This window comes from Pinus tabuliformis, chromosome 8, assembly GCF_031772625.1.
Source record: "Pinus tabuliformis cultivar Carrire ecotype Pingquan chromosome 8, CPIR1, whole genome shotgun sequence".
In the NCBI taxonomy this organism is placed as follows: Eukaryota; Viridiplantae; Streptophyta; class Pinopsida; order Pinales; family Pinaceae; genus Pinus; species Pinus tabuliformis.
The window spans coordinates 2,070,233,351-2,070,260,823 of NC_142294.1; the positions used below are offsets into that span (position 1 = coordinate 2,070,233,351).

The 27,473-nt window shown below is 39.9% G+C and overlaps 1 protein-coding gene across 3 annotated transcripts in view; it reads right to left on the bottom strand.

Moving 5' to 3' along the window:
- Positions 1–27,473, bottom strand: part of LOC149244781 (centromere protein O) — a 190,475-nt gene that overhangs the window by 134,143 nt on the left and 28,859 nt on the right. For all 3 annotated transcript variants that reach the window (XM_089374994.1, XM_089374992.1, XM_089374993.1), the window contains exons 5-7: positions 25,231–25,301; positions 6,455–6,513; positions 5,940–6,038 (exon numbers count right to left, since the gene is read on the bottom strand). In XM_089374994.1, coding sequence (XP_089231120.1) covers positions 5,940–6,038; positions 6,455–6,513; positions 25,231–25,301 — 229 coding nt within the window. The remainder of the gene's footprint in view (positions 1–5,939; positions 6,039–6,454; positions 6,514–25,230; positions 25,302–27,473) is intronic.

The following is a 27,473-nucleotide window of genomic DNA, read 5'->3' on the forward strand; positions in this document are numbered from 1 at the left end:
GACTTGGCATGGACTTTCCATTTTTGAAAAACAACTGAAGCTGAAGATGCTGAAAGTAAGTGGTCCAATGGATAGATCTCGAAAAAATAGGCGGTTTTAAAAAAAACGGCTCTGAAAAAGGCTTCCGGATGAAGAAGTTATGGCTTTTTGAAAAAAAATTGTTGACGTTGCCGGCAAAGTGCGCGAATGTGCGGGAATGAAAAAATCCGCCCCCACAAAATGGAGACTTGAACCCAAGACCTCTACTCTCTTAAAAGGTCTTTGAACCAATTGATCTATACAAAAGATTTGAGAGAGAGAGAGAGAGAGAGAGAGAGAGAGAGAGAGAGGGGGGGGGGGGGGGGGGGCCTCGATTTGCGTGCTTGCCTTGGGAAGACTCTTTTCCCCTACAAAACACAAAACACAAAACCCAACACGAATATCCAAAGAAAAACGAACCTTACGGCTCGAAGTTAGCTTTAGCCAAAAAACTAGAAATTTTAAAAAAAATCTCAAAGTTAGCTTTTAGCCGAAAAACTAAATATTTTCCTCAATGTTTCTGATTTTCCGAGATCACACTAAGGTGCAGGGAAAAGAGCATACGCATGAGAAAAATCCTTTCTTTCTGTTTCTGATTTGCCCAGATCGCACAGAGTCGCAGGGCAAAGAGCATACGCAGAAATGAAAGGTATAGATCCGGGAAAAAAAAGGCTAAATAAACCGAAACCGAAATAAGCAGAGAGAAAATGACAGTAAACTGCAAAAAAAAACACTGTATACCTCCCGATCTGAAAAATGACGCAGCTAGGGCTACCGGAAACCTTTTCGCGTGAAACGAAAGGGGTTCCTCACTGAAACAGATGCTCCGAATGCAACAGAGCAGTCCTCTCGGCCCGAAAGCAGTCAGAAACAGCAGATCTAGGAAACGACAGCCGCATGCAGTTCTACCGGCTTCAGATTTGGATCACCAACGGACGCGGCCCTCAAATAGCTCTGATACCATGTAGGAATTTACAGGGTAAGTTCCACAGAAGAATACCAAAAGGACACCGCTCACAACCAGATCTCAAATCAATACACCAGTATTTTTGACGTGGTTAAAACCCTCAGAGTGCAAGGAGGGAAACAGTCCACGGCCTGTCCCAACGTGGGTACAGACAATTTATTAATCAAAGAATGAAAATTTACATAAGCTTCTCTCATGCACGGATTACCCGAACAATGACCCTCCATGCGCTTTAAATAGAACTCATGGACCAATCGGGTGTCAAGCCACGGATCAAGTGTCGGTAATACCGAGGTGAGAGTGAACCGTCGGATCACTACATATCGTGACCGTCGGATTGTAAGTTACAAAATGTACAACGGTAAAGAAACACACTTTACCTAACTCTAACCTAACTCTATACTAGACCAAGTTGAACTTAACTATATCCTATGTGTCGGAATATCCTAACAGTTGGGCGGGGAGGCCTAGCATCAACACAGGTACCAGTGTCGGATAATCAGTGTGATGCTCAGTGAGGAGTATTACCAGAGCACAGTCCTCACTAAGAAAGAGTGAGGATTTGGGGTAGCATCAGATGTGCTCTAGCCATGAAAATTGGTGGAGAGGCTAAAGCACAAGAGATCTCTAAGACCCAGAAATGGTTTGGACAGATTGTACCCAGTTTGGAAGATATTAAAATAATTAATATTTTAAATGGAGTTCCTAAGTCTAAACTTAGGAAAAATAAAATATTAATGGGTATTAATATAAAATTGGGTTAGAAGGTTCCAAAAGTCATGGATCAAGCCAAATCTAATCTTAGCCATTGATTAGAGATTCAATATTGGTAGTTGAAGGACCAACGAGAAAAGTATAAGGAAGCTTGAGGGTCAGTTGGAGAACACACCAGTGATCAGTCATTTCATTTTGCTAGAGCGGGTTTGCTAAACAAAGTTGAATCAGTGATCAGCAGCGAGGGGCAGTGAGTACGAGGCAGAGACAGTACTGAGAGCCAAGCGCAGAAGCAAAGAGAGCGAGAGCAGCAGCAAGTCCAGGCTACGCAGAGCCCAGCAAGGTCAATGCAAAAGCCAAAGGGACTGCGTCATCCATGCAGAGGCTGTTGGAGTGACGTGGAGGGCCCCAAAGGTTGCGCAGTGCCTCAGAGGGTTGACGCAGAGGGTCTTGGGGCTAACGCAGGTCAGCAGGAGGCTAAAGCAGAGGCTAAAAGGGCTAACGCTGAGCTTCAGTTGTGCCGAAGAGGGTTTCGTGGGACAGGTTTTCTAAATACCTGTTTCCGAATATAGAGGTATTGTTGTCGTGGAATTTTCTCTGTCGAGTGAGCAGGTTAGGCACCCAGTTGTACTTAGAAAGACTGTATAATAATATAAACCCTCATAATAGATGCACCGGTTTTCCCGCATTGGGTTTTTCCAAGGACATGTGTCCAAAAATAATCTGTAGATGTTGTGACTGTATTGTGTTTAATTTGGTATTTAAATGTTTTAAATAACAAGTTCAAAATTTACAAGTAGAAGAAATAAACCAGTAGAATACAGATTAATTTTCTAACAGATAGACTTAGAAAATTCAACATCAGCGTGGAACAAGCCTCCAAATTTCTCCTCAGCGTTCATAATCAAGTTTAGATCACCTCCTACAATGATGCTCTTGTTTTGATCCTAAAGTAATATTTCTTTAAGGGAGTTCCAACATAATTCTTTCTCTTTGTAGTGGTTTGGACCATAAATGTTGAAAAGGCAAATTTGCACCTCATTTACTTTGTTTCTTAATTCTGTTTTGATCAAATTTTGGTCTTCTTGTTGATATTGTAATTCCCAATTGTCCTTTCTCCACATTGTGCAGATTCCTCCAGATGCCCTTGTTGCTTGAAGAGCTATGCCATCATAATTCCTTATTTTTTGAATCATTTTCCTAATTTCTTGTTCATTTATTTTGGTCTCATGGACCATAAATATATTTGGTTTCTTAGTTGATAAGAGGTCTTTGATTGCAATGAATTTAGTAGAATGTCCCATTCCTCTGCAATTCCAGGAGACCAAATTCATTATTTGTTTTGGTTTGGTGCAGAGAGACCTTTCCCTCGATTAGGGTGGTGAATTTTCTCCTTGTTTCCCGTATTTTTTTAAGGGAAGAATCCATTGGTTGTTGAGTTCACATAGCCATTTCCTTTGCGGTTGCTTTGTCTCTTATTTCTTTATTGGTTTTTCTTCCTTGTCTTTTTTTATTCCTAGTGAGGATTCTTTCAAAGGATTGGGGGGGGGGGCTGAGAGGAATGTTGGGGGAGGAGGAGAGGGAAAAGGGAGGTAGGGAGGGAGGATGGGCCAAGAGGGAAACGGGGGGAATGGAAGGGATGACTAGTTCAGGAAAGGCATGAAGGGGGTCAAGGGCAGAGTCGAGGGGCCCAATGGGATTGGAGTCATGGAGGGGATTAGATGAGGGGGGTTGAGGAATGGCTGAATGAAGGGGGGTTCAAAGGAGTTGATTGGGATGGAACTTGTTGGGAGGTTGTTTTGTTCATTGTCTTCTTCTTTTTACTAGTTCCCATTTTGTTTCTTGGACTTCTATTTCTTCAATTTCTTGTTTTTTGGACATCTATTAGCAAAATGACAGTACTCATGACATACCTTGCATTTAAATGGGATATGTTCGTAGTCTAGTTGTTGAATATGCGCCCAGCTATCGACTTTGATCTTTACTGCTTCCAGGAGGCCTTTTCCTAGGTCGACTTCAACGCAGATCTTTGCACAAGAGTGCATATTCTCATTTGGTTCTCTTCTATCTATATATGTTCCCACTGTGTTTCCTATTGCTTTTACAGACTCATCTCCCCAGCAATGGAGGGGGAAGTGGGGGAGACGCACCCACACTGGAATAGCACTTGGGACATCCAGCTCAGGGTCAAAGTGTAGCGTCCATCTGTTTAGATAATTCCCCTTGTGTCCATGAAATATGGCCCATTCTTAAATATCGGATCTCTGTCTTCTTTAGTTTCGAAGTGAAATGTGAAATATCCTCTACCACAGAGACAAATGGAGATTTTTCCATTGGCTGAGTGTGACCACTTTCGCTCAACCCATTTTTGCACCGATTTTGGAGAAGGCCAGAGGCCTATAAACTGACCCACCAAACCTCGTTCTGATAGAGAAAGAGTTGCTTGACGGGGTAATGAAGGAGGTAAGACGATTTCTGGAATATCTTCGAGCTTCTTAACGAATTTGGAGATAGAGGGTCTTGATCGAGGAGGACCAAGAGAAGAAATCAAAGAGGTGAAGGCTGAAGCAGACTCTTTTGGAGGCTGTTGAGCCAAATGAGGAGATCCTAGAGATTGATCCCCTGCTGGAGGAGGCTCTCGAGGGGCCATGGCTGCAGCGAGAGGCCAAGGCAGCAAAGATTTTTAGGTTTCGCGCAGGCAGCAGAGTGCAGCAGTCAATCAGATGTGGTCAACCTTAAACAACCACTAGTAGAAGACTCTGGGTTTTTCCACCCCATATGGTTTGTAGCCTTCCTTAAACCACCAAATTCAAAGAGCACATCTAGCCATTAGCTACTATTCCTTCATATTTCAGCTCTCTTATTGGACTCATATACAACCCCTCGAATTAATAGGAGGAATGTTGGAAAAATAATCCTTAGGGGTTAAGTAAATTTGGAATATTCGCTTGTGTGGAAGGCGAGACGCCACAAGTTCAATTGAATAGTAATGAGGCGTCCAAGAGACCTCTTGGAAGATGGAACCAGAGGACATGAATTTAGGTATTTATGTGTTATCATATGAATAATATTTGCATCACACGCTTATCATCTAGCTCTTGCATTTTCGTGTTTTCTAACACAAACCAACTAGATCAAAACCAAGAGACCCAATAACCTTCTTCTTAGGATCATCATCCCACTGTTCATGCAAAGTTTAGAGCCCAGCATTTTCACATTGAGGGCATATGCCATCTAATCCCTTTTCTACATAGAGTTCAAACTTTTTAGGACTCAAACTTTGAGAGTGATCAAGTAACCCTACCTCACACTACTCTTCCAAGGCTATCACCTTGCTCAACCCCACATTACATGCCCATGTTTGGAACTCAAAGGCATCTTAGCTTCTCTAGGAAATGGTCATTTCACCCAATTGTTTCTCCCCATTCAATTACTCTTAGATGCGTCAAACCACTTCCTTTCGTTTAATATGACATGAATCGACCATCAATGAGGAAATCTACAGATAATACAACCCTAGGCATGTAGAATTTTATTATGTCTGCTCTAAAGTCAATATTAGAAATAGCTAGCTAAAGTTAGAAATTTTAAGCCATCAAGCACATATTCATAGCACATAAGATTTGAGGATGTTTGAAGATTATTTCCTCTGTGCATTCACTCAAGTATTAATGATTGACAATGAAAATGAAAAATCTTTCAAGATCAATTTCTAAATCTAAGTTCCATATGTGGACTTTCTTGAAAGTTATTTTAACAAGTTTTTACTTTGTTGCAATAACTTATTTGGTCATATATGGACATCAATATCTAATCACTATATAAGCAATAAATAAAGAGTGCAACATACCTAAGTGACAAGAAATAATGTGAAGATCAACATTAAATAAGGAAATAAGAATATATCAGAAGCATTTTCCTCATCAAGTGTCCACGTTGAATTGAATCACATATTAAATGAATGATTGGAATAGTGTCCACAAGAATGTGTGATTTCTAGACCCACACATGGTTGTTACAAGATCGAACAACCAGATCTGCTGGACATGATATGCCTGAGCTAGTAAAATTGAAACCCATTAATCTACTGGATGCAAAAGTAACATATATTTCGATGTATATAAAGAGATAATAAAATTCAGGTTTCATAGGTATAATGGTGAACGCCCAACATAGAGAGAGACAAAGAGATGACAAGTTAAATCATACATTACAGGCTACAGCACACAAGTTGATTTACCTTATTCCCAATCTTGTAAGTAATTTTATCGCGAATAATTTGCTCGTGTTTACTATCCAACTGACCCTTTGTAGCTCTTGCATCAGCTTCTATATGGACCTGGGTGCAGTGGTTACAAGAAGACCAAAATTACTTGAATCAAACAAGAAGGTATGCCGCATAAACAAGGTATAATATGGTCTTGAATTTTGAACATGACATCTACTGATATAGACTAGACATATATATAGCCCATTAAACCATCAATAGGTTTCAATGCCAACATAGGAATTTCAAGTTAAATACTGCATCACACGAGTTATCCAAATCGATCTACTTTATGAAGATACAATACAATTTAACAGGCAGTTTTCTAGAAAAAGATTAATTATTTGTTTCCATATAAAAATACAGATTCCCTTAACATTACATTCATGTTAAAACTTTAAACTACAAACTACAACAAAGCTATGGAATAAATAAGTTGATAAGCAACCCAAAGCTAGATCAAGGAAAAAATGTAAAGCAAAATATACCCGTTCTCTAATTGTAGCAAGAACACCATCATTCCATTCATCGCCATCCAAAGATATCTCTGCAAGATGCCCAAGGTTAATGTTAGCTTAGCAACATCTAGAAATATAATAAAAACCTATCTAATAAAAAGAAGAAATAATTCCAATGACAAAAGCAGTGAGTAAAGACTACCAAGCTATATGCATTGTGCACTTTGTGCAAGACAATGGAGAAGCTTTAAACCATGAAAGCAAGGAAAGCATTGCCGAACAGGAACTTACTAAAAGTGCACAGTTTCTCTACAAGAATATCATTCAAAGCAATCCCATAATGGACTATGAGTCTAATAAATCTTATCCAACAAAACTCACTATCCTCCTATTATGCCAATGCCGCCCCACTATTGGCCTTCCATTGTTTTTCAATGTGTTAACAGTTAGATTTTGTAGCTCGGACAGGTGTTCTTGTCTTGAGAGGTGCATTAAGGCTAAGGTCATGGAGGAATTAATTATCTCCAAGCCCATGTAATTTTTCCTAAGTTTCACCTAGGGAAAATATCTCAATTATCTCAACTGGTGATTTTTTAATTATTTCCTAAGGTTGCTTCAACTCCAAAGGTTGCTTCATCCAAAAAGAAGGATCAAAGAGAGTGATTGCCAAAGGAGTCAAAACACCAAATAATGTGTATGTGTTGAAGGGAAGAGTGAGAAAAAAGAAGAGGTCGAAGAAAAACTCTCCCTCATCAGATTCTGAATTGAAGAAATCAGCCCTTTTTGCAGTCCATTCTTGCATGTCAGATTTCTTAGACTGCAAAGATGCATGTGAGGCCTTCATAGCCTCAACGGGAGCACGTGGCAGAGTATGGCAGCATGGGATAGCATGATGAGCAGCAATATGACAGCATGATGCACATATGTTTGAGTTGTAGCAGCAGCAACATGTTTGATCGTGATTTTATTTGCACATTCAGATCCACAAAATCAACATGTTCATTAGAGTTATAATGAGCTTAGGGGAAGCTATGCTTTCACTCATACTTTCATTCATTTGTCTCTATAGAGTTTGTCATACATTGGAGTGAGTTATAGTGTGTTGTAGTGATCATGCATGAGATGTACATTTCAGCCATATATACATTCTGGTGTGTAATCATTGTTTTGGATGAGTATGAGAGAGAAAAAGAGGTATTTGGCATGCATTGTATTAGACAATTTGTATCAGCCATGTATGCTCTCATCTGGGCAAAATCAGCCCTGTAACATTGTTGCATTCATTATTTTGTCTAGTTGGATAATTGGTCTTGGTGTCATGCATGATTTGAGGAGAGCCTTAAGTTGGTTCAGCCATGAGTGAGCATATGGAGTCATTGTATAGCCATGTATTATCATTCTTGTAGCCATGTAATAGATTATAGGCCCCATGAAGCCCTATACTTTCATTGCATATCATTGAGTCATAGTCCTTGGTCCATGTGGAGTAGCCTCTTGTATGTGACAAGGAGACATTGGTAGCAGCAGATAGCATGTACAGCAGCATGGAGAGATGGTAGCAGCCTCATTACATGTTTAGGGAGAGCATGTTCAGCTTGTGGTCAACATGGTGTTGAATATTTCAGGGGGGATACTTCTCTCAGCCCCTCACGTTGGTTTGGTTGGCATTGTCTGTCAGTGTTGGCAGTGCCCTTTGCCATTGATGTCAAAGAGGGAGAGAATTTGGAGTGTATGGAGATTAGCTTCAGAGTTTGGAGATCAGGTTGAGGTTGACATCAATGCCAAAGGGGGAGCATGTTGGCAATTGATGTCAACAGGGATTTAGTACTATTTCTCATATCATTGATGTCAACTTGATGATGATAGCTCTCATGATTTGTGATGAGCGATCAATGGTTTGAAGCAGAGATCCTGATCTGATGTGGAGATGTTGATCCATGCAAAGGTGTTTGGTCAACTAGGTCTTCATGACATTGACTTGATGCACAGGTGTTTGGTCCTTATGACGATGTCCTTGATGATCCAGAGGTGTTGCTAGAGGTTTGACAAGGTCTGGAAAGTTGCAGGAGGTTGCAAAGGCGCTGCAGAGGATGAGGAAGTGTGGCAAAGCTTTGGACTGAGAGGAGAAAGTTTCACCTAAATTAAGTTACGGTCCCTGGGAGTTAGGCCTGCACAAAGCTGTTGTAGGCTCTTAGCCATTGGGAGGCCAATGGAAAGAGAGCGGCTATATCTCTGAGAGCTAGCAGTCTTCCTAGCGGTTGTGTCTGTAGGTGATTTTTACTGAAATATGTGCACACTTCAAGTATTTTTATGAGTTTTTCCGATGGTTTTGTTCGGGTTTTTTATTAAAATGTCAAAAAACGGCTAACTAACTTCTAGAAGGTGGTTAAAGTGAAGAATATTTCTCATTAAGTAAAGTTAGTGGCTAGATCTAGTGATAAGAATTGGATCCATAAAGAATAATCAAAAGAACAATGGCTGTACCAGGTCGGGACAGACTTCAAAGAATTGAAAGCAGTGATCAAAAACACCTCTAAAACAGTGGCAGTTGACAGCCAGTGTAGAACGATCCTCGGTCAAAGCGCGCTGACCGAGGCCCATGGAGACTGCGCTGGAGGCGAAACTAGCCCCTAGGAAGCCCAGATCGAGAAACGGAGAGAGTTTTTGATGCGCGAGTGCTGGGCAAAAACCCTCGAGAAGGAGAGGCCCCGAGCGCTCGGTCGCATGGGAGCCGGGAAAACCGTGGGGAAAAAGGCTAAAGGCTAAGGCGGGACCCGCGCTCCAAAAACCAGCGGTATTTATCGGGGGCATCCTTGGGCAGTAAGCAGATTTGGTGAAAACGGAGCGATTCCACTCAACAGCCGACGCATGGCAAGCAGAGGAGAGAGAAAACCGCCACTCATCGCGCGCTAACGGTCGAGCAAGTCAACTGCACGAAATGAGCGGATGGTGTCGGATCTGGTGTTCCAGATCTAACGGCTGATATTGCGCCCGACGGTAAGACTGGATGTAACGAGGGATTAAGCCGCAATTTAGAAGAATTTGAGGTTCGCTTTGACCGCCAAGGTGGCGGATGACTCATTCCACGATGTAACTAAAGAACCGAACTAACGAAGCAAGTGGTCGTTCCCTATGAGTCTGATGATGACGCCGAGACAGGGAACTCCAAGCGAAGCTGTAGTAGGCGATCTGACGGAGTTGGAAGGGCAATCGAACAGCCATGAGCTCGAATGGCTTTAAAGCCATGCACACACTCAGAGGAAGAACAGGGAAGGCAGACAGAGAGAGCAAAATGCAGGAAGAAGACAGAGGGCCAAGCTGACCAAAAGCAACGTCGAGCACCAGAGGGCTTGAGAGATTCGAGCCATCCCTGAAGGGGATCTATGAGGACCAAGCACCACATTGGGCTCCTTCCATTGTAGACCCGCAAGGTCAAAACGCTGGTAAGGCCAAGAGTCTGTGTACTCTAGTCGTTTAGGGAATCCAAGAACCACCCTGCTAAGCTATCCTATGACAGGAGACTCATATTGAGCTCCTTCTCTGTAATTCTCTGCTTTAAGACACAATAAAAGAAGGCTACCACTGAAAGCTGGACCGGAGAGGTAGCCCTGGAGGATAGGGTGAACTCCTTATTAATTTCTTGTGTTTTTATATTTGCTTACCGTGTTTCTCTACTGTTGTCTTCCATTTCAAGTGTCTATGTATTTGCAATCTGATCGATCCGTTGCTTAAATAACCTAGACACACACCAGCACATGAGTCTGTAATACCTCCATTTAATAACTCTTAACTGAGATCACTCATAGGGTGATTATCAGATCATCTCGTCAAGAAGCAAAAATGCCTGAATATGAATAGGAGTATTTGGCTCTCCATATCTGAGTGCAATTATTGTTTAATCATTTCAGATTTTTATTTATAAGAGAAAGCTTTGTGGTGGAGAGGTCGGTTCTTTTGTATGATAGTTACTACAATGTATTGAGAGCCATAAAAACCAAACCCATAAAAACCAAGAAAGATCTTGGGCTAATTCCAACCGACCCAGAAGCCCCCAAGAAATGTGAATTTCCCAAACTGGCTAGATCTACGCACTACAAGAATGTCATTGCAAAACAATGCCCAAATCCTCAATTGAAATGTCTCTACAATCACTGCAAAATCCTCCTCTGAAAAGGGCTCCCTTCAAGCCTTATCCCTCCTCAACTCAAATTTTTCTCTCCCCTGCGCAGGCCCAGCTAGAAACCCATGTGCACTGCCAAAAATCAAGAGAAATAGCTCCACAAATCCCATGCACTACAACCTTGCAAAATCACTGTAAAATCTTCGAATAAGATGTAGAAAAACTCTACCAAATCCTTCAAAGCTATAAATCTATGTAGTTGATCTCCAATGGGAAATTTGAACTGCTTCTGTGCCCAGCTAGTGTGCAGAACTAAGTGAAAACACCTACAATAATCTTTGTGGAAGCACGGGCAGTAGACTCCCCACCTTCCTCGCAAGGGAGACAAAGTTCTCAGAAATGAGGGTGAAGCTTCGCTTGACAATTTTGTGCTAAACAACACTTCTCTTTTTGTGCTAAACAGCACTTCTCTTTTTGTGCTAAACAGCACTTCTCTTTTTGTGCTCAACAGCTCCAAGAGAGTTCGATTTCATGAGATAGATAGGCAAAAGATACCGGATGAAAGCCTTACACTAGGTTGTAGAGTGCCTCTTGGCGCAACAAGTTGTGAGGCCATCTGGCTTTGCAAGTGACTTGAAGGTTTGTTAACTCAGTTTTTCATAATAGGTTCAAGCATATAGAGATAAGATATCACTTCATACAAGACATGGTTTAAAAGGGAGCAATGAAGCTCTAGTATATTCCCATGGATCAACAAATAGATGATATTATGACCAACCCCTTTACAAGAGGGAAGTTTGAGGCATTCAAAGATAGACTTGGATTAGTGTATAATTATTTCCTTGCTAAGAGGAATTGTTGAGAATTATAGCATGAACAAAAACTTCCACACAAGTTTAGCGTGAATGTACAAGAGCTAGTTCGATATATTTTCATAAAGTAATTCTATTTTGTAATTCATTTTAATAAAAAAGGAAAAATTCTTATATTTATCAATGGTGTCTAAAAAAAAAATTAATCTCATGTATGCATGACAAAGACTAAGAGTAAAGTCAAAAATATAGTAAAAGTATAAATGTAACGACAAAAATTTAGAGTTGTTTGTGCTTTTAAATGTAAATACACAAATGTATCATAAGTAATATTTTTTAATAAGATGAATGTACAAGTGCGATTGAATGTTACAATGAGGGTTTGCTTATATACCTAGGCAGGTGCCCTTTCATGAATGGCCATGTCTTTTAGACATGCTTTCTCATTTAATAAATGAGTATTTAATTAATCATTCATTTCACAAATAAGTATTTAATTAATCGTTATGATTATTTACATTTGTTTGTATTTATTTTCATATAAATTATATTCATAACATTGCCCCTTTCTTCAAGGAGCTTTGTCCTCAAAGCTTAATCGCTGAAAATTACTTGCCCACATCATTTCGGCATGCGTAAGTTGTCGACAGTACTATCTTGGAATCAAGGTTTTCCCTTTTCCTCTCTGGATACTTTTTTTACTAAATAATGTATATATATATATAGTTTTTTATTTTTTTATTTAAATTAAATAAAATAATTATAATCTTATAATATAATTATAATTATTAATCACATAACAATTATAATTAGGTTAATTATAATTAATGAGTATTAGCTATAACTATTATATAATTCATATAATTGTATTAACTATATACCAACGATATGTTTTTATATCGATTCGAAACGAATGGATGTAACCGCAAGGAAAGGGAAACGTGATAGTTTGACTGACACGATAAACACGACAAGTCACAGTAAGGTTTCGTGCTCTTCGACAATTCTAGTCCTCTCCTCATCCAACCCTTGCTTCATTATGCAAAGTCTACTGCCCTCATATGTGATGAAGCAAAAATTGAATCCACTAATACCGTTGATGTTGCCATCAAGAAACATGAAACAATAATTACGATAATCGAACCAGGTTAGTGTGAATTCAGGGATCGAACATCTTCTATATAGTTTTTTCAAGACAATTTGGCTAGCCTGTTCTTTAATCTCAACATACAATGGGAACCTCCCCGACATTATAACAAAGTTTAAGCTTTTGGGAGGCCAAGTATTAACATTAACAGAAACCCAATGCCATTCACAATTCAAACAATTCATGTCGTTGTCTCCCCGTCTCAATTTCCAGCCCTCTACATCCGAGGAATCGTTGAGTCGTCGCTGCCATATATAATTGCTTTCATCTCCATTTCAGGAAGAGGAAGCGCACACATGACAATCCCCCAACCATGGCAACACTACAATTCTATTCCAATGAAGGCTGAAGTCTCTGAAATCAAGCATCCACGCATTGTAAATATCTCAGGAGACTTCAGGTTCTTCTATTACAATTGATGGTGTGAGCAAAAATACACGATGATCATCACACACAAATTTTGTGTATTTTGTGTATCTGTGTACTGGATGTTCAAGTAGCAATCCCATGATAGCAGAGTCACCAATGTTGGTATTGTTTTTTTTTTGGTTTGCACACCCAAAGACTGAGAACTCTATAGGAATCCTCCTCGTGGGAGTTAGGGTTTTTTGTGATATGAGAGAGAATGAGAGCATTAGGCAGAATATTTGGAGGGTTGTGAAGACGTTGATGATAGATTGGGAAACACTTCTCTAGGGCTTTATTCCACGATTGATTTAGCAGTGTCAGAAGTGGTTGTTTTCTAAATTTATACAACCGAGGAACCGCTTCACCCAACACAACTTCATCGCTAAGTCCGGTCATTAAATTTGTGTTTGTTGCGCATGAGTTACGTGCACTGTCATTGTCTCTTTCTTTCTCTGACATTGGTTGCCTTTTGCTTCTGCGGCCATTCCTGCTCAGACCTCTTTAGAATTCTTCCCTTTATTTGGATAATGGTTGTTATAAGAAGACATTCCATCAACTTCCAGCGGAATTTCTTGACCCATCTCTATTCGAGCTCCCTCAAGAGCTTCATCTTCGCAATATACAAAAAGATTGTGTCTTGTCCTCCCCTTATAATTCCAAATGTGAATTTGTTCAAATTTGAGTTTGAAGAGCTCACATGCCCTCCTATAAAATTCACCCAAAGTATCCTTTTGCCTCATTCTATGTTGCAGGAAACGTAGGGTAGGAGGGCGTTTCCGTACGGAAATGAGTACGAAATGCTGAAACACGTTTGGAACAGCCCTGAAACGCATTTCAGGCCGTACTGCCACGTTTCACAAAACTGAAACGTGGCCAGTACGGCCTGAAACGCCGACCCACGTTTCAGCATTTACTTGTGTTTCTTTTAAATTTTTTTTTAAGTAAAAGTGATATTCTCCTTTATTTTTTATTTTCATCATTTTACTTAAATTTTTAACATTACCATGAAATGACTCAGGATGTTTGAGAGTGGTTTCGCCCTCATTGGATTTCATATGGAGAAAGTAGAATTTTAGATCTCACTCAAAATCCAGCAGACTTATCTGTTTTTTAGGATTTCAAGATTGGGAGGATTGCAATGTTTCCATTGGATTTTATCATGTAATAGGGTATGGAACTTGTATTTAATCGAGAGAACAAAGCCCTCTATGCTGGGGAGACTCCCAATAATCAAGAGAATGTAGGGTACTAGGGTATGAAACTTGTATTTAATCAAGAGCACTAAGGTCATTTGGCTATGTAGGAGGAGACTCCCAATCAATCACAAGACAAAAAATTAGAAATTTCTCATGGCTGATTTTGGATATTTCTATTTTCATTATGTGATTATTCATGAGTAAATGTGATGTAAATTTAGATACTTATAGTTTATGCTTTGACAATTGACAATTTTATCATAATGTAATAAATTAGAACGTATCATATATGCTTTATGATTGCACATATTTCTTAAATGTCCTAATCTATATATATATATATATATATATTCGCGTTTCCCCGTTTCCAAAATTTGGGGAGGTTGTGTTTCGTATCGCTTCTCGTTTCAGAAACTCGTACATGTTTCCCCGTTTCGTGCAACCTTGGCCTCATTCGAAGAGTGAATAGTTACTCTTCTGGTGCTACTACCAAAAGCAGCAAAAATGGGTAGACATCTACTGCTACATTGTCTAGGAAACTATCTGAGCACTCACTTTTCTTGGTAATATTGGACCACCAATTGATGCAAAATGGTTATCCCTTACTTGTGCATGTGTAGGTGAAGGGAAACTGTTGAAATTTGGTACCGGAGGACAGGTGGTTCCCTTAGGCTTTAATCTTTGGTCTAGGGAAAAGTGTCCAAAAGTATTTAATTTTTCTCCTAAAGTGACTTTATAATTTTATAAAGTTAAATCTAATTTAAAAGTGACTTTAAGTGATAAAGTTATTAAGTCTAATTTTAAAGTGACTTTTATAAAGTCAATGAAAATTTAGAAAGGAAAAGTGACTTTGGAAATAAATGACTAAGTGGGTCTTTATTAAAGTGGGGTGAATTAAAAAATAGAAAGTGAGATTTAAATGAGCATTTAATCTCAACCATTGATCTAAATCTATTTCAGCCATTGGATTTAGAGATCACCCAAAAGTCACTTGGATCACCCAAAAGTCACTTGGAGTTATATTAAAGGAGGAAAAGGAAGAAAAGGTCATTCATTCTTTCATGAGCAGATTGGGAGAAGGAGAGCAAGAGAGCAAGAGAGATTTCTGAGCAGGAAGGAGAAGGAGACAGCAGCTTGGCACACATTCCAAGGCAGCAGTTGAGCAGATTTGTACAGTTGATTCAGCACATAGTGAAAGGCAGATTTTTGCACAAAAATCGAGGAGCAATTTGCTGATTTTTCTGCACACAAAACAGAGGTCGTACAGCATTTATTGCTGTCCTGTTTGCTGTAATTTCCAGATTGCTGTGAGGCACGGGAAAGGAGATAAGTTGTAAATTTGCTTGCTGATTTTTTGCTAAATAATTCTCACTGTAAAAAGACAATTTTCAGAAATAAAGAAGAGCTCTCAAACTGGTTTTCCCCAAGAGTTGTAGGGGGTTTTTCCAGGGTCAAGTTGACCAAAAATATCAGTGTTTTAATGTGTTTTAATGGCTTCTTTTAATTGCTGATTTTTAATTCTGCAATTTCCAGCATTCTGAAAAATTTCCAGAATTTGTGTTTTCAGCAATATTTATTTTTTTCAGTCTGTTAAATGTATGGTTATGGGAATGGGCATTTAACTACATGGGAGAAATAAGGAGAAACTGAAAACCGGGGTGGGAAAACAGAAATTTTTACATGGTATCAGAGCTTGAGTGCTGAAGGGCAGTTTGGGACAGCAAAAAGGAAAAATTACAGTTGCTGATTTTTCACTCAGAAAATTCCAGCAAGCTGATTTTTTCATAAACAGCAGTTTTATCTTTACTACAGCAGTGCTATTTTTCAGTTTTAGGACAGCAGGATGTCATTGGGATTGAGGGTGGAGGATAGGCTGGATGGGCATATAAATTACAGCATTTGGAAGGAGAGAATGCAGAGTATCTTTGAGGAGGCAGAAGTCTGGGATATCATGGTGCATACCGCACAGAACCCTGTTGTTGTGCCCACTGATGTTACTCAGTTGGCTGAGTATAAAAAGAAGAACAATAAGGGTAAGAGGCTGATTCTAGACGGAATCAAAGACCATTGCATTCCTCATGTGAGAGGAAAGAGCAATGCCCATGAGATGTGGACAGCATTGTCCAATCTCTACCAGAGTACCAATGAGAACCGGAAGATGGTCCTGAAGGAGAAGCTGAAGAACATTAAGATGGGGAATGATAGTGCAGCTGGATATCTCACAAAGATTACCAATGTGAGAGATGAGTTGGCAGCGATTGGAGAGGCCATTCCATCCACTGAGTTGGTGCGGATTGCAGTGAATGGCCTCCCCCGTTCATGGTTGAACTTTGCTGATGGGGTTTGTGCACGTGAGACCCTTCCCACATGGGAGAGGTTTTGGGATGATTGTATTCAGACAGAGATCAGGAAAGGACAGCTTGGGGCAGCCAAGCCAGTTGAGCAGGATGAGGACGTAGCACTGGTGGCAGGAGGCAAGAAAGGCAAAGGGAAGAAGCAGGCTTCCACAAGCGGTGGTGGGGGCAAAGGCAAAGGTAAAGGTAAACAGGGGAACACACAGAAGGACTATTCCAAGGTGAAGTGTTGGAATTGTCAAAAGATGGGACACTATGCAGTTGTGTGTCCGGAGAAGAAGAAGAAGGGGAAGAACCAGGACGTGGCAGCTTCAGCAGAGATTGAGGACTTTGCTGGTCGTTTTGACCGAGAGTTTGCGTTCACTACATGTGAGTCCTCTAGTACAGGATCACCTGCCACACAGGTTCAGAGGGAGCATGCTTTTCCCTCGATTAGCGGAGCATCTTCAGGTATCTGGTATGTGGACAGTGGGGCTTCACGTCACATGACAGGAGTCCGGGAGTACTTCTCAGAGCTTTCAGAGAGTGGCACTGATATTGAGGTAGTACTCGGTGATGACAGAGTTGTTAGAGCAGTCGGGGTGGGGACAGTGACATTTCAGAGGGAGTCCAAACCTCCCTTGAAGGTGTCAGAGGTTCTTTATGTGCCAGGGATGAGGAAGAACCTCATATCCGTCTCAGCTTTGGAGGACGGAGGATATGAGGTACTGTTCAGGGGAGGACAGGTGTTGATGTATCCCAGGGACGCTCCAGCTGATTCAGCTAGAGTGATAGGTGTACGCCATGCAAAGGTGTACAAGTTTGAAATCCAGCCCCTTTTGGCATTGAGCAGTAGTACCGACAGCAGAGCTAGCAGTTCTGAGCTATGTGAGATTTGGCACCGCAGGATGGGACATATGTATCATGGAGCCTTGAGGACATTGCGGGAGATCACTACAGGTGTGCCAGATTTCAGTACTAATCACTTTGATACTTGCAGAGGTTGTGCGATGGGCAAGTTTGCCAAATCCCCTTTTCCCAGCAGTGACAGCAGAGCGACGGGGATACTTGATTTGATTCATTCCGATGTGAGCGGTCGGATGTCTCATGTTTCCTTGAGTGGATATGAGTACTATGTTTTATTCATTGATGATCACTCCAGGAGGACCTGGATTTATTTTTTGAAGACCAAGAGTGAGGTCTTCAAGCGGTTTCAGGAGTTCAGAGCTCTTGTGGAGACTCAGACAGGTCGAAAGATCAAGTCCTTGAGGTCGGACAATGGAGGAGAGTACACCCTTAGAGAGTTTGTTGACTATTGTGCGGAGGCAGGCATTAGGAGGGAGTTCACTGTTCCTTACAACCCCCAGCAGAACGGGGTTGCGGAGAGGAAGAACAGATCCATCATAGAGGCTGCCAAAGCCATGATACATGATTAGGGGTTGCCATTGTTCTTGTGGGCAGAGGCCTGCAACACAGCTGTTTACTTGCAGAACAGGAGTCCGCATCGTGCTTTGGGGCACATGACTCCGGAGGAGGCTTTCTCTGGGAAGAAGCCTGATATTGGTCATCTTCATATCTTTGGATGCATTACATACTCCTATATACCCAAGGAGGAGAGGACCAAACTAGAGCCCACCGCAGAGAAGGGTATCTTTGTGGGCTACAGTGAGACCTCAAAGGCCTTTCGGATTTACATTCCTACACAGAGGAGAGTTGTTGTCAGACGGGTTGTGAAGTTCGAGGAGGACAGGGCCTTTAGGAGGTCACGGGAGTTAGAGTATTTGGATCAGCCAGACCCTCAGCAGCAGTTGAGTCAGTCGCAAGGATCCAGTGGGCAGGGATCAAGAGGATCCGGAGGTACATCTATGAGGATGTCAGGTCCATCAGTGAGCAGTGGCTCGCCGAGCCAGAGGGGTGGTGCTCCAGGCAGCATGCAGAGCAGTTCACAGAGCAGTTCACTAGGGAGTCCACTGATGGACAGTTCACACGGTACCTCAGCTTCTACAGGTTCAGGTGCAGGCAGGAGGACAGCAGACAGACAGTCAGGAGTTCAGGCTACTGATGATGATGAGGAGGAGGAGTTTCATTCTCCTATGGGAGAAGCATGCTCAGGGAAGAGGAAGCCCAAGTGGCTTCAGGACACCTTGAGAGATGCCACATCTGTTGCTGAGCCGAAGAGGCCGGTCAGAGAGAGTAGACCACCTGAGAGGTTTTGTAGTTATATGGCGATGGTTACCAGCATCCTTGACTCTGAGCCTTCTAGCTATGAGGAGGCAGCTAGCCAGCAGGTCTGGAGAGAGGCCATGCAGGAGGAGTATTCTTCTATCATGAAGAATGATGTTTGGGAGGTGGTGCCGAGGCCTGAGGACAAATCCGTGGTTACTTCCAGATGGCTTTACAAGGTAAAGCATGCTGCAGATGGCAGCATTAAGAAATTCAAAGCGAGGTTTGTGGCTAGAGGGTTCTCCCAGGTAGAGGGAGTTGATTATGAGGAGACCTTCGCTCCTGTGGCTCGATATACTTCGATCCGCTCCGTTATATCGATAGCAGCAGAGATGGGTTGGAAGATCCACCAGATGGATGTGAAGACCGCATTTCTCAATGGCTTCATACAGGAGGAGGTGTACATTGAGCAGCCACAGGGCTTTGAGGTGCATGGGAAGGAGTCCCATGTGTGCAGATTGAAGAAGGCCCTTTATGGCCTAAAGCAAGCTCCCAGAGCTTGGTACTCCAGGATAGATGCATACTTGCAGGGGATGGGTTTCACAAAGAGTGAGGCAGATCCGAACCTTTACTTTATTGTGATTGGTGAGGAGCCTCTCATTCTGGTGCTGTATGTGGATGACTTGATCATTACAGGTGCAGAGAGACTCATAGAGCACTGCAAGAGAGATCTTGCGGCGGAGTTTGAGATGAAGGACATCGGCTTGATGCATTACTTTTTGGGTTTGGAGGTGTGGCAGGAGGAGGGGCATTTCTTCCTGGGGCAGGGGAAGTATATTGTGGACATCCTTAGCAGATTCCACATGGAGGATTGTAGACCCATGTCGACACCGATGATCACCAACTGGAAGAAGCTTCATGCTTCGGATTCCGAGTTGGTGGATCCCACATTGTACAGGCAGCTGATTGGTTCTTTGATGTATTTGGTCAACACTAGACCAGATATCTGTTTTGCAGTCAACACGATGAGTCAGTTTATGTGTGAGCCTAGGAAGGTTCACTGGGTGGCTGCAAAACACATTTTGCGGTACTTGCAGGGGACAGTGGATTATGGTCTGGACTACAGGCAGGGAGATGGAGTGAGATTGGCAGGATACACTGATTCTGATTGGGCAGGTTGTGCTTCTGATAGGAAGAGCACTTCAGGGTGTTGTTTTGGGTTGGGTTCAGCAGTAGTGTCATGGTTCAGCCGGAAGCAGCAGTCAGTAGCACTGAGTTCAGCGGAAGCAGAGTATATGGCAGCCAGTCTAGCTAGTTGTGAGGCCATCTGGCTTCGCAAGATGTTGTTTGGCTTATTTGGTCAGCCGTTGAGACCTTCAGTGATTTACTGTGATAATCAGAGTTGCATTAAACTCACGGAGAATCCAGTATTTCATGACAGGTCAAAGCATATCAGGATCAGATATCATTTCATCAGAGACTATGTTCAGAAGGGAGTTGTGAAGCTTGAGTATATTTCCACTGATGAGCAGGTTGCAGATATCCTTACCAAAGCCTTACCACGGGGCAAGCATGTCTACTTCAGAGACAAGATGGGTGTGGTGAGGAACACCTTCCTCGGTAAGAGGGAGTGTTGAAATTTGGTACCGGAGGACAGGTGGTTCCCTTAGGCTTTGATCTTTGGTCTAGGGAAAAGTGTCCAAAAGAATTTAATTTTTCTCCTAAAGTGACTTTATAATTTTATAAAGTTAAATCTAATTTAAAAGTGAATTTAAGTGATAAAGTTATTAAGTCTAATTTTAAAGTGACTTTTATAAAGTCAATGAAAATTTAAAAAGGAAAAGTGACTTTGGAAATAAATGACTAAGTGGGTCTTTATTAAAGTGGGGTGAATTAAAAAATAGAAAGTGAGATTTAAATGAGCATTTAATCTCAACCATTGATCTAAATCTATTTCAGCCATTGGATTTAGAGATCACCCAAAAGTCACTTGGATCACCCAAAAGTCACTTGGAGTTATATTAAAGGAGGAAAAGGTCATTCATTCTTTCATGAGCAAATTGGGAGAAGGAGAGCAAGAGAGCAAGAGAGATTTCTGAGCAGGAAGGAGAAGGAGACAGCAGCTTGGCACACATTCCAAGGCAGCAGTTGAGCAGATTTGTACAGCTGATTCAGCACATAGTGAAAGGCAGATTTTTGCACAAAAATCGAGGAGCAGTTTGCTGATTTTTCTGCACACAAAACGGAGGTCGTACAGCATTTATTGCTGTCCTGTTTGCTGTAATTTCCAGATTGCTGTGAGGCACGGGAAAGGAGATAAGTTGTAAATTTGTTTGCTGATTTTTTGCTGAATAATTCTAACTGTAAAAAGACAATTTTCAGAAATAAAGAAGAGCTCTCAAACTGGTTTTCCCCAAGAGTTGTAGGGGGTTTTTCCAGGGTCAAGTTGACCAAAAATATCAGTGTTTTAATGTGTTTTAATGGCTTCTTTTAATTGCTGATTTTTAATTCTGCAATTTCCAGCATTCTGAAAAATTTCCAGAATTTGTGTTTTCAGCAATATTTATTTTTTTCGGTCTGTTAAATGTATGGTTATGGAAATGGGCATTTAACTACATGGGAGAAATAAGGAGAAACTGAAAACCGGGGTGGGAAAACAGAAATTTTTACAGAAACTACTAAGATGAATATTACTACACCAAGCTTTGCTAAATTTAATTAAGGGAACATTCTATGTAACTCCAATTGATTCAAGGTTATTTTCATCATTATCACAATTTATATTTGATATAACGTCTTCCTGATCTTCTGCAGAATGTATCGATTCTTCATGAATAATTTCTGTAGATTCATTTTTTCCTCCCTGCTTTCATCCATCGTAATATTAGGAGCTTGAATTGATGATACCTTCTCATCAAAAGTTGGCTGATGGGTAGCGACATCAGTTCTTCTACACATTTTGTCATCTTGACGAAGAGCTTTTTTATCTTCAGTTGTCATATATCCACTTTGATTACCAACCTTATTTAAGTCACCCTGAGGAGATCCTAATTCAACACGTTCAACAGCATTTTCTCCGTTATAACATTTTTTTATGTTAGTTCCTTTAATGTCAATGTCAACTCCCATTATAGGTGTTGAATCTGGTGTTTTGAAGGCCTTTAGTGATTCTGCAAATGATTTTTTTATTTGTTGTATTTGTTGTAATGCTTCTCCAATTTCCTTTAACAGTTTAGATTTACCATTTATGATATTCACTTAATTGCATGATTTCGGGACTTAAACTTAATGGTAGATTGTGCAGTGGATAACGTCCAAAGGTTCGAATGACTTTGATTCCACTGTAAAATGTAAATACGCAGATGTATTGTAACTAATATTTTTTTAATAAGATGAATGTACAAGTGTGACTGAATGTTACAATGAGAGTCTGCTTATATACCTAGGCAGGTGCCCTTTCATGAATGGTCATGTCTTTTAGACATGCCTACTCATTTAACTAATGAGTATATAATTAATCGTTATGATTATTTACATTTGTTTATATTTATTTTTATATAAATTATATTCATAACAATAAAAATAGGTCAAGATAGAAGGTTTACATATAGTTGAACACTTGAGTAGTTGAGCAACGGAGAGAGAGGGGGAGAGAGGAAGAGAGAGCAAGGATTCAGGTAGAGACAAACCTGGGCAGCAAGTAAATATCGTACAAGGATTTATAGAGTTCCTTCCAATCGTATAAAACAATTACGACTGCATGTACCCTTACAGTCTGTACGGATAGTCCATACAACCACACATCATATCGTAGTTCTTAGGCAAGTCGTTTTGCTCAATTTAGGGTGGATTTTGGTAACTGTGCAGCTGCTTCGTTTTGGCAGCTTGTGGAGATTCCCTTTTAACTTTTTAAAAGGAATACAAAGTTTATTTTGATGGAGTATTTACTTGTGTATGTGTGAAATAGTTCTAATACTTCCATTATTTAATTTCCAACTATTGAGTGATTGATGCTATGGGTTGAATTTACTTTCAGCATCAATTAAATTCCGTGATTACTTGTTTAATAGAGATCATCAGGATTTTAGTCACCTAAGCTTGGAATTTTCACAATTCTTACCTTTGGGTAAGGAAACCAGTTCCCAACTTTGACTCGTGATAAGAGAATCATACATCTTCTTTGGATCTAGAGAAATCAGTAACTCATCGGGATTACTTGGGTGAGGCCCAGGTTCAAAGCCAGTTCCCTGGCACTATAACCCTTAGGCTAGTGCCAACAACCCTCAAACCAATGCCTCACAAGAAACCTATGACTTAGCAAGGGCCAAGGCATCTGGAGACACACCCACAAGGGGGTCCCACTCGCAAGGGGGTGTCTACCCTTTTAGCCTTATCACAACAAGGCAACATGTCATTTATGGCAACTAAACTTGAGACCAAATCATCCACCTAACCCCTTGAGCTATAAAACATTGACAATAAGAGTGCATACTTAGAAAAAATGGTGTTCAGATTTATGAGGGTCAACAACAGAACCCATGGAACCAAACCTCACCTAGAGTGGTAGGGTGCTTTCCCTAAGGAAGGATTGAGCCTACATTGAGTTGACTAGGTAGGCCTTGGCCAAAACCAGAAATATTATATAAACATATAACTAGTGTCATCCATGACAAAATGTAAAGATTACACCCTTAATTCTAACAATAGGTCTTCCCTATGAATATTTTATAATATTTTGTCTATTGACCACATTAGCCCTATGATTAGGGTTTTGTCAATTTATTAGTATAAATATGGGCAGTTCAGCTTAGATCATCATTTGGTAATTATCTCTTGTATAGATTTATCCTGTGTCCATGGCACTGTCCCTTGCATGTGGGTAGCAAGGTGCACCATTTACCTCGTTAGGGAAACCAAATTCTAGGCCATCACTTCAAAGCAATGTGATATCCCCAGCCTTTATAGCCTTCACGTTGTCTGAATGTTTTGGCTATTTTCAGAATAATTCATGATTTAACTATTGTTTGGATTATATCTGTTTGTACTCTATTCCCGTGAGCATTACAATTGCAATTTCCATCTCACATCCTAGACCTTTGGTAAGGTCTAGCAGAGATGGACCATGTGACCCTCCAACTTGATAAGATAATTTTATCAATGTCCAACAAGTGATCATAAATAGGTCAATGTAATTGCTAGGTAAGAATCAATACACTGTGGGACTACAAATGCAGACCCCCCTATAAAAGCAGATCTTGTGTCTTGTGCCTTTCTCCCTCTCCAGTATTTGAATTCTTTGGGAACTTATTACTGGATGTAATTGAATATACTTTTACTTCTACTGAATCAGTTCCCAATTTAATTTCATAAATGATAGCAGACACACAAGTGTCAAGATCTTATCACTTTGGTACCAACACAAAATGATGTATTGAACCTTTACAGTCCCATTAGCAATGTTGCTGACATCAGCATCACGATAAAGCAAGCAAGGGTCCGAAAAAAGCAAAAAATCGTAAAAAATGGGAAAATCGCCAATCATCATCACAATTTAAAAAAAAATATACAAAAATTTAAAAGTCTAAAAGATTCACTTAAATTGCCAGTTGTCTGTGGCCCGGCGATCTTTTCCATCAACTTGCAATTCTTTGTGCAGTTTACAATCAAACCATGATTTTTCGCCCTTAAAAACTGGTGAAGACAAAATCTCGCGATTTCCCAATTTTTTGTGATAAAATTGCAATGTTTACAATGGCTGCACATTAGCCACTTTGGCTGTCATCATACAATAATATAATCTTTCTTTCCACTTTTAAGTTTTACCAGAAGAGCTACACAGACGAACCAAAAATAAGAAAGAGATAAGAACAAAAGAATAAAAATTTAATTTAAACAAAAAAAAAACCTTAATAAAAAAACAAAAACAAAAAAACCTTAATAAAAAAACCAAAATAAAAATAAAAATAAAAATCGAAAAAAGAAAAAAAAAAACAAAACAAACAAGTTAAAAAAAAAAAACAAAACAAACAAGTTAAAAAAAAAACAAAAAACAAAACAAAACCTCCAAATGCAAATTCAATAGCAAAGGCTACAAAGCCACTACATAGAATGAAGATGACACATAAATATCGAATTTGTAGCAGAAGAATGACTAAATGAAGATGGGGTTGCAGGACAAATATATACAGAATAATTAATATACGACATTATCATTTACAATAGATAGCCTTGGCCCTTGACCACAAAAACTTTAATATTTTTCGTAACAAATAATATATAGAGAAAGAGATAACAATGAATATTTTTTTTCAAACTATTCATACGCAATGCCTATGAATCATGATACAAGCAGAATCCCTATAGAATTTATGATTAACTGAAGTTCCACAAGGTGATAGATGTAATTTTCCAGCTTTTCTCAGACCAGCTAGGAACGTACCATTGTGTGAGACTAAAAACTGGTTAAATATCTGCCACTGCCTAAACATTTTCATTACATCCACCTTCGTCCATTCATACCAAAATAAAATTGCAGCATGCTGTGCCGAGACAAATTACAACTTACAAGAATTACAATATAGCTATTTCATATGCACATAATATAAATTACATAAAATAGCAACTCACCCTGAGTTTCTGAAATTCGTGCAGCTTCAAATTCTTGTTGCAGGCACTGATAAACACTCTTTTCAGCCTCCCTTCTCCAGGACAAAAAGGATCAGTTAAATATGAGAAAGGTGTTTCTCTCTACCTCAAGAAAGAAATAAATATATTTTAACTTCCATTACCAATCAGCTCTGAATGAAAAAAAACAAAAACCACTACAACTATTGACAATAGCAAACCAAAAGGCTGGATGTTATTATGAGTAAATGCTCTAATAAAATGAAAATACACAAACACTCCAAACAAGGTCATAGATCAATGCAAGGTTAACCAGTAACATGTTTGCTTTATATAGCAATAAACTAATATAAAGCGTAAAATTATCGACAAAATAGAACAGCTAAGGTATGTCACAAGATGGGGAGTGAGCGAGAACAGTTTATATTGGCAAAAAAGATAGGACTATCTAAAATATATGCTATGGAAATGTGCAAAATCTGGAGAAATGTGACACCAAAGAATAAGATGCGCAAACATGCTTCAAGGGATAATTTGATAGAGATATCTATTTTTACTCTAGGCATTGATCATACCATTAAAAAAAGTTTTGATCCTTAATGTAGAATCCAATAGTGACGCCAAATTCCATTTCATCTGTTTGTCTATCGAAAAAACACTTTTCCCCATATGTGTAAATGCTACCATTGCCTGCTCCTCCATAAAATATGGGCTTTCCTTTCTTTGTGACCATGCAAGCTTTGTGAGTCCTTTCACCATTCGCCTAAAACCTTTTGGCACACTTTTCCCTACACATACCACTCTCCCTAGCAACTTGGACACTCCATGTTCTCCCATACAATCTCCCTCTATGCTGCTCCTACACAAGCACCCCTGAATATCAACTCTCACCCACCCCCTTGTGCCAACTCTTCTCCTTTGAAGTTACAAGCTAATAGGGCAGCTAATGAAGAAGGCTTCCAAACCAAATTACTCAAGTACACGATTCTCATATTGTCGATTTCTTTAAACATGTAATCTATTCTGGTATTCCTCTTATGCTGTCTCAAATGGTGTTGTGTGTTGGTTTCGTAAATTCGACCATCTATTGTTGAAATAATGGACCAAAATTGACTTTTAAAGCACTCAATTTGGACAAGAAATAATATATTTTTGTTGGAAAACTCATATTGGCACATTTGTTCAGGTCGGCCTAAAGGTAAAATGAGCAACCCCCCATCACATATAAATACAAGTCAAGTCCTCCTTATTTGGCATCACATCACACAACACATTCTTCTCTCTCCTTCTTTGATTGGTTCTTACAACTCAAGAATTGCAAGCTTCTCTCACATGTGCAAAGGAGAAAGAGGACGAAAATCACAAGTGGCCGAAATCTGAAGCTGGCTGCAATTTTGACCATTGTTGACTTTGACTTTTTGGGATGTTTTTTGGTTCGATCTTTTGGGCATCTTTCTAATTGGGCAGATTGCTCTTTTTGGCAAAAAAACTGAGGAAGTCTGGGCACTTTGACTGCAGACCTATTCTAGACTTTGACCGCAAGCTTCATCATTGTTTTGACCAAGTTTGACTGCTCAGATTTGGACTATTTTGACTTCTAGTTGACCAGCAAAGAAGGCCGAATTCATTGACCTTTGAACGAGCCCTTGGAGGACTATTTTGTTGACTGGTTAGGGCACACATTGCTACTATTGACTGTTGTTGACTTGGACAGATTTCACAAGAGTTGACTTTTGTTGACTCTCTCTTGCCTCTATTTTGGATAAATTGATTGACATATTAACTAGATTGGATATTGGATATTGGCTAGTCAAAGCTTGACTTCGACTCTTGGATGATGTACTCTCTCTGCTAAACATTTGAAGACAATCTAATAAAGAAGAATTGAAAAGGGTTTTCTCCCTTGTGAGGTTTTTCCCTATTCATTGACCAAATAGTGTCTCTTGGTTATCTTTCATTGTGTATTTATATAATTGTTCTATCTACTATTTCTCTACCATTATAGGTTAACTGAAGACGCGGAAATTGTAATTTTGATTCTATTGGAAATTGTTGAAGTAGTAGTTGCAGCATAGAACAATTCTTGATGATAAATTAACATGATATCAGAGCCAAGGTGAAGACAAGCCCAAGAAACATAGAGCAAGAGCATCAATCCTCTAGCAGCTGATTTTTGGTCTGGTAGAAAAAAATGTCTACCTCGTACTTCAAGGACAATGAAAAGCTAGTTGATACATCTCACTATG